This window comes from Canis aureus, chromosome 1 (assembly GCF_053574225.1).
Source record: "Canis aureus isolate CA01 chromosome 1, VMU_Caureus_v.1.0, whole genome shotgun sequence".
In the NCBI taxonomy this organism is placed as follows: domain Eukaryota; kingdom Metazoa; phylum Chordata; class Mammalia; order Carnivora; family Canidae; genus Canis; species Canis aureus.
The window spans coordinates 19,583,887-19,597,042 of record NC_135611.1 but is presented as its reverse complement, the minus strand read 5'-3'; the positions used below and the strand labels follow the sequence as shown (position 1 = coordinate 19,597,042).

General features: G+C 33.5%; 1 protein-coding gene and 1 non-coding gene across 4 annotated transcripts in view; one reads left to right on the top strand and one right to left on the bottom strand.

The window, feature by feature from the left end:
• TXNL1 (thioredoxin like 1) overlaps positions 1-13,156 on the bottom strand; it is a 32,725-nt gene that overhangs the window by 17,244 nt on the left and 2,325 nt on the right. For all 3 annotated transcript variants that reach the window (XM_077892005.1, XM_077892015.1, XM_077892016.1), the window contains 2 exons: positions 3,524-3,620; positions 1,008-1,181 (listed from right to left, as the gene is read on the bottom strand). In XM_077892005.1, coding sequence (XP_077748131.1) covers positions 1,008-1,181; positions 3,524-3,620 — 271 coding nt within the window. The remainder of the gene's footprint in view (positions 1-1,007; positions 1,182-3,523; positions 3,621-13,156) is intronic.
• Positions 12,618-12,721, top strand: LOC144289226 (U6 spliceosomal RNA). The gene has a single exon (XR_013357222.1). It is a non-coding gene; the product is annotated as a U6 spliceosomal RNA (small nuclear RNA).

The window sequence follows — 13,156 nt, the reverse complement described above, 5'->3', positions numbered from 1 at the left end:
CAGATCTGCTGTATTATACTTGATACACATTCTTTCATATATTAGCTTTAACTTGAGGTAACATTTTTTTAAAAGTTCATTTTTGATCTGTTATCACCATTAACTTTAGAACAATAAAACAATATTCTAAAACATTTTTACAACAATAAAAATAGGAAAGATATACGCAAATATATATTTTGGTATGGAGGATTAACTAATTTGCATAAATGAGTCGGTTACCATGAAGGGCTACTTCTGAATTTGGTTCCTTCCTGAATAGTTTTCAAATAATAAAGATACTGAATTATAACTATTTGTATTATGTAATTTTCAAACATTTTTAAGTTCCTAAGTCTTCAGGTTATCATTTGAGCAACAACTTATTCTTAAAACTCAGAAAAACATATCCAATAGCAAAGGATAGGACCCTACAACAAAGTAAGTAGATTTTTTTCTTAAGCAGAAAAAAAGAGGAGCAAGAGAGGATACATTAAAAAAGAGAAAAAAAATTAAAAAGAGAGAGAAAACTATAGGAAGTGGCAGGAAATGGGAGTTCAGCATATAAAAGTCACACATTAAAATTTACATATTATTTTACACAATTGTCTAAAACTGAAAAATTTTCCAATGTACATTTCTTCACATTTTTGGGGAAAAAATACATAGATACAGTTTTTAAATTACACATAAGTAAAACATCCATATTATATATAATAATAAGATGAAAATTAAATGTGTGTGTGTATATATATAAAATGATTAAGTGTTTAAAACTGGCTATTAAGACAATGCAGAAAGATTTTCTTAAAAAGTCGCAAAGAAAATTATTTAGGAAAAATAGTTTGTGATGAGGGCTTAAGATTGTAATACATACAAGAGAAACAAAAACCCCAATAGTAAGCTAATGGAATTACTTTTAAAGATCTTCTTTAAAAGTATTCTTAACTAGCAAAAGATAAGTCAATTTCATTTTAACCAAATAATGACAAGAGATATATCATGATTTCACTTTTAAGTCTACCTACATAGCCTTTGGGAATATCTGTGTCCTCATTGCTTCCAGGGTCATTTTCTAAGTGCTGCTTGATTTTTTCTTCTAATCCAACAGCATCTGCTCCTTGATATTGATCAATTCTCACTTTGTTTCGAAAAAACAGAAATGTAGGTGTTGCTGATATATTGTTGGTGGCAGCTGTTCCCTAGAATTGGCAAGTGAGATGCCATTAATGAATTAAAATTTATCTTAAACCACTTTAATTTTTCATTCTACATCCCTATGGAAGTTATCACAAGCATGAACAAAAACCACATAAAATAATTTATTCCCAATTGTTTAAGAAAAAGTAGACCTATTACTGAGGGCATAGCTATATTACCCTTACGTTCCCAATGAAGAACATGCATTTTTATCAGTTTTAGTGTTAAACACTTCATCCTCCAGTAGAACAATTAGCTTCCAGTACAGAAATTATGCTTCACACATCAGCTAGCTCTTTTATAACTACGTGCTGTCTCTTAAATGGAGAAGCCAAAAAGAGTATTGATATGTCAACACAAACCACTGTTACTAGGAAAAAGTACAGACTAAAGACCAGTAGCCCATCTCTCCATGAAAATGAAGTAACATCCTCACTCAACTCTACTTACAGAAATGACTTTTGGCCTCCCATCAAATGCAATGCAACATCTATCTTTTAAAATTCTGCTCTAACTCCACAATATTATAAAACTGAGTGGAAATTAGCTAATTAACCCCTAACTTATGACTTACTTTTCATAAGTATAAAGGAAATAGTAAAGCAAATTTGTCATCTTGCATATTCAAAAACTATGAAGAGGTACTACTACATTGTTTAAAGAAAAAAAGCACAAAATTTACATAGAGATGTCTTCTCTAAACCTCAAAAATTGAAAAACAAAAAACATGACTGACATTTTAAAACAGTATTGTCCAAAAGAAATGTAAGACACAAATGTGGGCTATACACCAAATTATAAGTTGCCAGTATCCACAAGAAAAAAGTACTGGGAAACGAAATCAATTTTAATAATATTTTTAATGAATCCAATATCTGCATTTTCAACGTGGTCAATGTAAAAAATTAATGACATATTTTACATGTTTTTCAAATTAAGCCTTCAAAATCCTCTGTGTATTTTACACTTAACAGCACTTTTGGATTTGCCACACTTCAAGTGCGCAATAAGCACATGTAGCTAGTGGCTACCATACTGGACAACAAAGCTCCAGAACACAGCACTTCCAGAGTAGAGAGAGTGAATACTGAAATAAGGGCCAGTGCTGACAGCAGTATTATAGGGTTTAAACCAAACCCCAAACTACTATTATAATTTTTAATTATATTATTATAATTATATTATATATTATACATTTATTATAATATTTAATTATAAAATTACTTATAACATAAATATATATTTAAAATATTTTCTATCTTTTAAACTATATATAAACTATTATAATTTTTAAGATTATATAATTATATAATTATAATATTTTAAAATATACTTAAAAACTATTACAGTATTTAAAAATATTTTCATACTCAGAAATGTATTAAAGACAAAACCTCTATTATAATATTTATATTATAAACTATTACATTTTAATATATTACATATTATATATTATATTTATATATTATAATATTTAAAAATATTTTTATTATAAATATATCATATTAACCATATTTTATTATATTTATATTATAATTGAATATTATTTAAGCTATTATATTTAAACTTAATTTTTATATTTAATGTATTATATATTATATTATATTTAATATTATATAATTATATATATTATTTTATATTTAAGCTATTATAATATTTAAAAATATTTTATACTATTACAATATTTAAAAATATTTTCATACTCAGAAATGTATTAAAGACAAAACCTCACCAAAAAGAGGAGCTACACAACTATTCCTTAGAACTAAAGACTACATTTTTAGTGTTGGAAGGAAACTTCAAAATTTTTTCCCATAACTCCTCCTCCATATTTCCACATTTGCAAACAGAGAATTGTCACAGAGCCATTCCAACTAAGTAATCAGGGCAATCTCCCCGTAACACTGTGGCTCAATCAACAGTAATTAACACTTTCACAGTTTCTGCTGAGTATGCAGCTTTGAAACTTCCAAATTGATCAATTCAAATCAAACTATAACCAAGAATTCTCTGCCATGGCTTTGGAATCAAGCAATGCCTCAGGAATAAAAGTTACTATTCTCGATTTGCAAAAGATAAAAAATGTAAAACAAAGGACTTCGAGATGACTGATTAGTTGAACAGCTTACTAGTTTTATATCAGAAAGATATTAATATAAACCCAGAAACAATTAATATTGGACTATCCTTCTTAATACACCAAAATGACATTGTAATAATTCATGTCTGTATAAGATTTGAATATATTCAAATAAGTACTATGTGCAGAGAGAAACAAAGGACGATAACAATGTTGAATTTCAAACCAATGTAAAATTTTTTTTAAAGGACTCCTTTCCCTTACCTGACACTGATGTACATCTACTTCCAAGAAAACTGCCTGTGGATACTTATTACTCATAGAACTGAATGCTGGGGCAATCCTTAAACATGGTCCACACCTGTGAGAAAGGTAAAATACATGCTTGGTAAAAGAACAAAACAAAACAAAAACCCCACCAAAGACTGTATTAATTTCTGCTCTAAAGAGTTTGTTATTAAAATATGAAATCAAACAAAATCTGATCATCCTGGCTTTAGTCTTTCCAGTCTTTTCCACTAGATTATTTGGATACACTGGCATCAATACCACATTGTCTTAATGACTACAGATACAGTTTTTTTTTTTTAAGATTTTATTTATTCATGAGAGAGAGAGAGAGAGAGAGAGAGACAGGCAGAGGGAGAAGCAGGCTTCCTGCAGGGAGCCCCACACGGGACTTGATCCCGGGTCTCTAGGATCAAGCCCTGGGCCAAAGGCAGCGCTAAACCACTGAGCCCCCCGAACTACCCCCAGATATAGTTTTAAAGTCTAATGATGTTGTCTTATAGCTTTGTTCTCACCGAAAGAAATTAAAGATGGAAATAAAAGGAGGAATATACTACGCTTATAAATTGGAAAACTCAATAGTGTCAAGATGTCAATTCTCCTAAATTCGATCTTTACAGTCAATGTAAAATCCCAGTAGGTTTTTCTGCAGAGGTCCAAAGCTGAGAAAATTACATTACTGGATATTAAGAACCATCACAAAGTTTAATATATTAAGGATGTACGGTATTGACACAAGAACAAACTGACCAATGTAAAAGAAGAGGTAGAGAAACAAACTCATCCTACACAGAGTAACCTGATTTATCAAAAATATGACACAGCACTGCAGTAGGGAAAGAATGGTCTTTTCAATAAGCAGTGCTGGGTCAACTGGATACTCATATGGGAAAAATAAATGAATATTGGCCCCTATACCTCACACCACACACAAAACCAATTCCAGATGGATTACAGATCTAAATGTGAAAGGTAAAACATAAGTTTAAAAAAAAAAAAAAAAGGGGGGATCCCTGGGTGGCACAGCGGTTTGGTGCCTGCCTTTGGCCCAGGGCGCGATCCTGGAGACCCGGGATCGAATCCCACGTCGGGCTCCCGGTGCATGGAGCCTGCTTCTCCCTCTGCCTGTGTCTCTGCGCCTCTCTCTCTCTCTCTGTGACTATCATAAATAAATAAAAAAACAAAAACAAAAAAAAAAAACATAAGTTTTAAGAAAAAATACAAATGATACTTTCAAAACTTTGGAATAAGCAAAGATATCTTAAAACGCAAAAAGCACCAAAGAAAAAAGGAAATAACTGATAAACTGGAATATACTTGATAAACTGGAAAATAGAAGACCTACCTTTATCAAGATACCATTTAGAGAGTGAAAAGACCCCACAGAGTGGTTTAAAAAAATCTGTAAAACATATCAAAAGGCTTACACTGCTAATATGTAAAGAATTCCTACAAATCAGTAAGAACAAGACTGACACCCAAAAGGAAAATGGGTAAACTCTTAAACCAGTACTTGACAAATGAGGTTATCATAACAGTCAATAAATATGAAAAGACACCTCATTTCATTAGTCACTAGGGAAACCAAGGAAATGCAAATTAAAACTACTCCCACCAAAATAGCTAACACAAAAAAGAATAAAGTATTACCAAGAATGTGGAGCAACTGAACTGTTAGTGACTGTGAAAACTGGTATAACAAAGGGGTAAAGAAAACTGGCAGTATCTGCTACACCAAGATTTATGCCTCCCTACTGAGCATTTCTGAGGTATATAAACAACAGAACTGTCTAGATATGTTTGTCTCGGGGCATTTGAAAAAATATTGATAGTATTAATATTTCTAATAGCCCAAAGTGGAAGATACTCAAATTCCTATCAACATAGAATGTGTAAATTAATTTCAGTTACTCATACAGTTGAATACTAAGCAACAATGAAAATGAGTGATGTAAAATGTCATGCAGAAACATGGATCAACCTCACAAATAATACTGAGAAAAGTAGTACATTGTATGATTCCACTTATGCACCAGTTCAAATACAGGCAAAACAAATCAATGGTACTATAAATCAGGACAAAGGTTACCTTTCTGAGAGTTAATGACAGGATTAGGTCATGAGAGAGATTTCAAAAGGCTAGTGATGCTCTGTCCAGAAGCTGATTACATGGGCATGTGTGTTCAATTTATGAAAATTCATTAAGCTAAACATTTATAATTGTGTACTATGTTGCATCTCAATAAAAGTTTAGAGAAAAAATCTTGGGAAGAGCAGATAAGAACACAAGGAGAAGCAAATTCTGAAGCACAAAATGTTCAAACTCACAAATGTTCATCCTCAAGCTGTGATTATCTCTCTAGTCTTAAAATTTTAATCAGTATTTTCATCCCGTGCCATCGTTAAGCCTCACACCAAAAAAGCTAAGAAAATAACCAATTAAATTCTTAAATATTAAACCTTGTGCTTCTGAAAGTAGATTTTTAGATCTAACAAACCTCAAATAGGTCCTGAGACCAAATTATAAAGAAATAAACATTTACAGTAACTATATCTATGTTTAGTTTAGCAAAATACTTCCAGTTATCAGTAAGTCTTAAACATTACGGATAGGAGTACCAACAGTTAGATCCTTTTTGCCATTAATCATTATCTGTCAATCTTAAATGAACACAACTCAAGATTCAACAATCTCATTTCTATACATCATATCCTACCCTAACACTCATTCTCACAGTATGAGTAACAAAGTTCAATGCAATGTTTATAACAACAAAAAATTAGAAATAATCTAAATGACAATCAACAGCAAAATAATTTAAAATGTTACGACACATTAATACCAGGAGATAAGGATAATTTGTAAATCTGTACTGCTTAAAAGGAAACTAAGTCTCATAATAAAATTCTCTATTACCACATTATAAAGATGTGTGTATACACACACATTAGGTTCATCCCCCAATAATCAGTTAATTACTTCTGCAAAGTATGACTGGAAAAGGAAGATAGTTTAGTGGAGATTTTTTTAATTATTCATCCTTCTGTATCCTTTGTTATTTTAGGATGACTGGTACCTTTATTTTAAAATATTAAACAACCTGAGACTAGAGGATTTAACATTAACTGCATTTAAACAAGTGTCCCAAATGAAGCACACCTATTTATGCTACACCACAATATATCATTCCTGAAAAAAAATCTCCCTTCTGCAAATGCATGTATTCAAAGTAAGGAAATGTATGGGAAAAATAGGACTGAGGCAAACCATTTAACCCACTCAACTTTGTAAAAACATCCCTAACAAAAAATAGTACTGTACTCAAGAGATACTTGGGACAGTTAGGTAGGTGGCTCAGACCTAGAGGCTACCCCAGAGAATATTTAAAATAAACAAAAACAGGACGCCTGGGTGGCTCAGCGGTTAAGTGCATCTGCATCTGCCTTCCACACAGGGCATGATCCTGGAGTACCACCGGGATCGAGTCCCACATTGGGCTCCCTGCATGGAGCCTGCTTCTCCCTCTGCCTGTGTCTCTGCCTCTCTCCCTCTCTGTGTGTGTGTCTCTCATGAATAAATAAAATCTAAAAAAAAATAATTTTTTTTTAAATAAACAAAAACAATGTACCCGTTTCAGGGGCTATAACAGTCCTCCAGGTGGAAGTGGAGCTCTAAGCCAGTGGGGCTGCAGGAGGAAGTGCAATACTGAGAAATAACCCCTTGAGGGAGTAAGTGCTGAGTACAAGTGTTCATGTTCATGTTCATTTTATTAAGTTTCTTAAAATAAACCTTTCAGGAAGCTTACCTGTATAGCTGAGGGCTTGCCTCCTTCCTATCTAAGGTTCTAGTTCTATTCCTCGCTACCTAGGAAAAATAAAATACAAACCACCACAATTTCCACATTATACTGACATCATCACTCTATTCACTCGGCATGTATGAGCTAACTAGTGTTAAAATAACAAAATGAAACAAAACAACCCCACTTCTATCTACACTTCTTGTAGGTAAAATAACTGTACTAAGATAACTTTTCCTTTTCAAAGTTTAACCATATCTAAATCCTCTGTTTTAGTTAGCCATCACAGGTTGTAACTTCAGTCAAAAATCAAAATAAGTCATAGAACACAGAAGCAGAAATAAATACAATGGCATACTTTCACACTATAATCATTCAAGTGAATTGACTGCTTATTTTAAGCAAGATGTTAGCCTGCTTAATATTAGCATTTAAGAATAAACTCAAATTTCCATTATTACCTGAACTCATGAGCAAGTCACTCAATTTCTCCATGTAAAATGAGAAGGAACTAGATTGTCTAGGACCTTTCTCATATCTAAAATATTATGTCCCGGGGCACCTGGGTGGTACAGTCAGTTAAGTGTCCAACTCTTGGTTTTTGACTTAGGTCGTGATTTCAGGGTTGTCAGACTGAGCTCCATGTCGGGCTCCACATTCAGCAAGGAGTTTGCTTGAGACTCTCTCTCCTTCTGCCCCTTCGCCTCCCCTAAAATCAATCAATCTTTAAAATATTATGCCCCAAATATGCCTGAATTTCAGGCTCATACTTTCTTCTCTTGTGTAGCCATTAATTCACAGCCTTAAATAATATATAGTCACAGAGCCTCTGAACTTCTAAAAGTGACTAGAGATCATCTAATCCAGGGGTTTAAAACAGAAAAAAAAAAGTTCCTTTTCTACCTCTGAACCTCTCTTTGACAGAAAGATTATCTGTTAAATCTAATATGTAAAATGGGGGCAGCCTCAGTGGCTCAGCGGTTTAGCAACACCTTCAGCCCAGGACGTGATCCTGGAGATCCAGGATCAAGTCCCATGTCGGGCTCCCTGCGTGGAGCCTGCTTTTCCCTCTGCCTGTGTCTCTGCCTCTTTGTGTCTCTCTCGTGAATAAATAAGATCTTAAAAAAATAAAAAATAGTAAGTAAAATGGGTATGTAAGAAGGATTCTGGGGGTAGCCCTGGTGGCTCAGCGGTTTAGCGCCACCTTCAGCCCAGGGTGTGATCCTGGAGTCCGGGGATTGAGTCTCACATCAGGCTTGATGTGCATGAAGCCTGCTTCTCCCTCTTCCTGTGTCTTTGCCCCTCTCTCTCTCTCAAATAAATAAATAAAATCTTTAAAAAAAAAAAAAAGAATAAGAAGAAGAATTTTGACTTACTTTTTTTTTTTAATTTTTATTTATTTATGATAGTCACAGAGAGCGAGAGAGAGGCAGAGACATAGGCAGAGGGGAAGCAGGCTCCATGCACCAGGAGCCCGACGTGGGATTCGATCCCGGGTCTCCAGGATCGCGCCCTGGGCCAAAGGCAGGCGCTAAACCGCTGCGCCACACGTTTTTTGGGGGAAAAAGAACACAGCAGACAACTCTTTCTCCAAAACAAAAAAAAAACCAAAGCCACAAAGCTAAAACCTTAAAACTGCCTAACCTAACACAATTATCGGAGAAGTAAGAACTGAAGATCAGAAAAGTTAAACGACTTGCCCAAGATCAGACACGCTAGTCAACGGCAGGGCCACAACGGAACAGTTAACTCCTAATCCAATCCAAAATCAGTTTTCTTTGAAAGCACCAAGTTAGTTTCATAAGCAAGATTTTTGTTTATAGTCATAATACAAATAATCAAATAATTCTACTTCATGAATTTGACACTTCACTATTTGTTAAAGTAGTCAGTGCTCTGCCTTGAGCAATAACATGTGTAAACACACTGCTGATAAATGGTAAGGAAAACGTATGTGCTTTCTGAAGAGAAATTTTAAAAGTATTTTTCTGTAGGGCACAACTTTAAAGTAGGTAATATCTAGATTAATTATATTTTAATTAGGGCAGGCATAATCATAATTGGTCCTATTAATAACACAAAATGGTTAGCATTCATGGAGCATTTACCGTATGCTATACAATTTACAAAAGCTTTAAATTCATTTAAGCTCTACAATTCCTCATTTCAAAGTCAAGAACAATTAAATACTGTGCTAGAATGTGATCACAAAATCCAACTCTAAGGAGGTATTTCCCAAGCCCCAAACAGTGGCCTACACACTGCTTTTTGTGATTTCTAAATTAACCGCCAAGATTAAAACTATACACTCTTTACAAAAATCCAGACAGATACCATTTTGCAAAGTTCAAATCCAGGCAAAACTAATTTGTAGTGTTAGAATTCAAGAATGAGAAGAAAGTATGGTGATGGGAGGGGCATGGGGCGGAGGTTTTTCATGTACACGTTAGTTAAAACTTATCAAAGTATAGATGATTTGTGTACATTTTTGCATGCATGTTATACTTCAATTAAAAAGTATACTTTTAAGAAAAATTCTCTTCTCTGAGGCTTCACCATGCCCTAGTTATCTTAAAGCTACCTACCTCATTATCTGCCTGGTCCCTATGGACTACTGAGGCTGCTATCTCTGTAATTCAGTCTGCAGCAATTTTGCAACATATAATTAATATCGTGTGTGCCTGTGTATGTGTGTGTGAAAGATGTATTATGGACAAGATACCATAACCATTAGAACTCAACATCCTAATACACATTAACATTCTTCCCAAATGGTAACAGTAACACCTAACCAACTACAAAGTATGACCTGATTTAGCAAAACTCAATATATGGTAAATACATCTATAAAAATGATACATTCACAAATTCAAGATAAGAATCATTCATACTCCATATCATTTCACTTTATCTGTGGAATCTAGAAAACAAATAAACAAATGAAAAAAATCGGAAACAGATTCAGAAATACAGAAAACACACTGGTGGTGGTGGGAGGGGATTGGTGAAGGGATCAAGGAGTACAAACTTCCAGTTATGTAGTCATGGGGATGAAAAGTACAGCATAGGGAATATGATCAATAATACTGTAATAACTTTGTATGGTAAGAGATAGTAACTATGCTTATGGTAAGCGTTTTGTAAAGTATATGTTAAATCACTATGTTGTACACCCGAAACTAATGTAATACCGTATGCCAAGTAGACTTCAATAAAAAAAAAAAAAAAAATCATTCATACTAAGTTTTATGCAAAGAAAATGTATTTTCTTTTAGCACTGGGGCTTACCCATCAGTCATAACAAAACTGGCACTGCTTAAAATCACCAAATGTATCCAAGTATATTCAAAATGAGTAACAGTTTGGAAATAAAAGTTACAAAAACATGTTACCACAGTATATGATTCACATATATAATTTTATCCTCTAAAACAATACTGTTAGGTTACACGTTACTATTCCCATTCTACAGCTAGAGTAGAAAGTAGAACATCAGAGAGTGAAATGAAATGTCCTGAAGTCATAAGACTAGTTTGCAAGCAGAACTGTAACTAAATAATTCGAGGCAATATTTACTAAAATACATCAGGCTCTGTGCAATACAGAGATGAATCTGCATTTCATTTCTACTTAGGCTAGAAGAACAAGGACAACACTTTACAATCCAAACTGCATTCAGCAATGGAACCTTAGGTTATTTAACCTGTGACTCAAATCCTCCTTTGTAAAATGGGGAATAATTTCAAAGATCATTTTAAGGATTCAGTGAGTCCATATAAATATTTAAACAAGTCTCTTGTGAAAGTAAATAATATGTAAATATGTAAAATAATACACATATATGACTTGTCGTCTAAAAAAAAAAATACTGGAGAAGGGTGCCAAGACCATTCACTGGGGAAAAGAGTTTTTTCAACAAACAGTTCTGGGAAACCTGGATATCAGAAACCTGGATATCAACATATAAAAGAATGAAGGTAGATCTTTGGTCGTTTTTTAAAAAAATTTATTTATTTTTTCATGAGAGAGACAGAGAGAGAAAAGCAGAGATATAGGCAGAGAGAGAAGCAGGTTCCCTGCAAGGAGCCCGATGTGGGACTCAATCCCAGATCCTGGATCACACCCTGAGCCGAAGGCAGAGACACTTAACCACTGAGCCACCCAGGCATCCCGGATCTTTATACCATATACAAAAATTAACTCAAAATGGGTAAAAGATCTAAACTTGAGAGCTAAAATTACAAAATCCTTTGATGAAAACATAGGGGTTAAATCTTCATGACACTGGACTTGACAATGATTTCTGGAATATGACACTAAAAGCACAAGCAACAAAAGATAAATTGGACTTCACCAAAATTTAAAGACTTGTGCATCAAAGGACACTACCAAGGAAGTGAAAGGTAACTAGTAGGAGAAAATATTTATAAATCATATGTAAGAACTAACAACCAAAATATGTAAAGAGCTCCTACAATTCAGTAACAAAAAAACCAAAGTTTTTTTCATTTCATTCAAAATGAGCAAAGGATTTGAAAAGACATTTCTCCAAGGAAGATAAATGACCAATAAACACTAGGAAATATGCTCAACTTCATTAGTCATTAAAGAAATGCAAACCAAAACCACCAGACCACTTCACACACATTTAGGATGCCTATTAAAATATAAAAAATGTTTGCAGGTATGTAGAAAATTGGAACTCTCCTGCACTGCTGGCGGGAATGCAAAAACGGTGCAACCACATTCTACTCCAGGTAGAAAAAGAAAAAGAACTGAAAGCAGGGACTCAAAGAAATCCTTGCACACCAATGTTGAAAGCAGTATTACTCACAATAGCCAAAAGGTGCAAACAACCGAAACGTCTATCAAAAAATGAATAAGCAATATATGATATAAAAATACAATGATTAATATTTAGCTTCAAAAAGGAAGTTCTGACACATGCTGCAACATGTGTCAGAACCTTGAAAACATGTTACGTGAAGTAAGCCAGAAACCAAAGGACAAATATTATATAATTCCACTTATATGAGGTATACAAGAATAGGCAAATTCATAAATACAAAAAGAAGTTACTAGGGGTGGGAGGTTGGGGGTAATGGGTACAGTCATCAGTTAATGCTTTTATCCAAGATAATGAAAAAATTCTAGGAAACAATGATGATGTTGGTACAACATTGTGAATGTTAATGCCATTGATTTGTACATTTAAAAATGGCTAAATGGTAAATGTCATGTTACATATATTTTACAATTAAAAAACTTGAGTGCTCACTTTGGCAGCATATATATTAAAATTGGAATGATATGGAGATTAGCATGGCCCCTGAACAAAGATGACATGCAAATTCATGAAGCATTCCATATTGAAAGAAAGAAAAAAAGAAAGAAAGAAAGAAAGAAAGAAAGAAAGAAAGAAAGAAAGAAAGAAGAAAATAAAATAAAATAAAATAAAATAAAATAAAATAAAATAAAATAAAATAAAATAAAATAAAATACTGGATACCCCTTGAAGATTCTTCAACAGAAGAGCGACAATCTGCGTAATATTTTATGAAATTACTAGGTTAGATACAACGTGAAAGTGGAGAAAAAGGAATAAGGCTTAAAGTAGGGTAGGAAAAGAAATAAATAGGTGCTGAAGAAAACTATGTTCTTGGTCTAAAATGGGACATTAACTTTGATCTAAGAGGCTTTTTACACGATCTACTGGATAGAGTCGTTGGAGGGTCTAATACTGGATGGACAGTTACCTCAGTTGTGTCACACTGACACACAGTTTGTGTAAGAATACTAATGGCCAAAT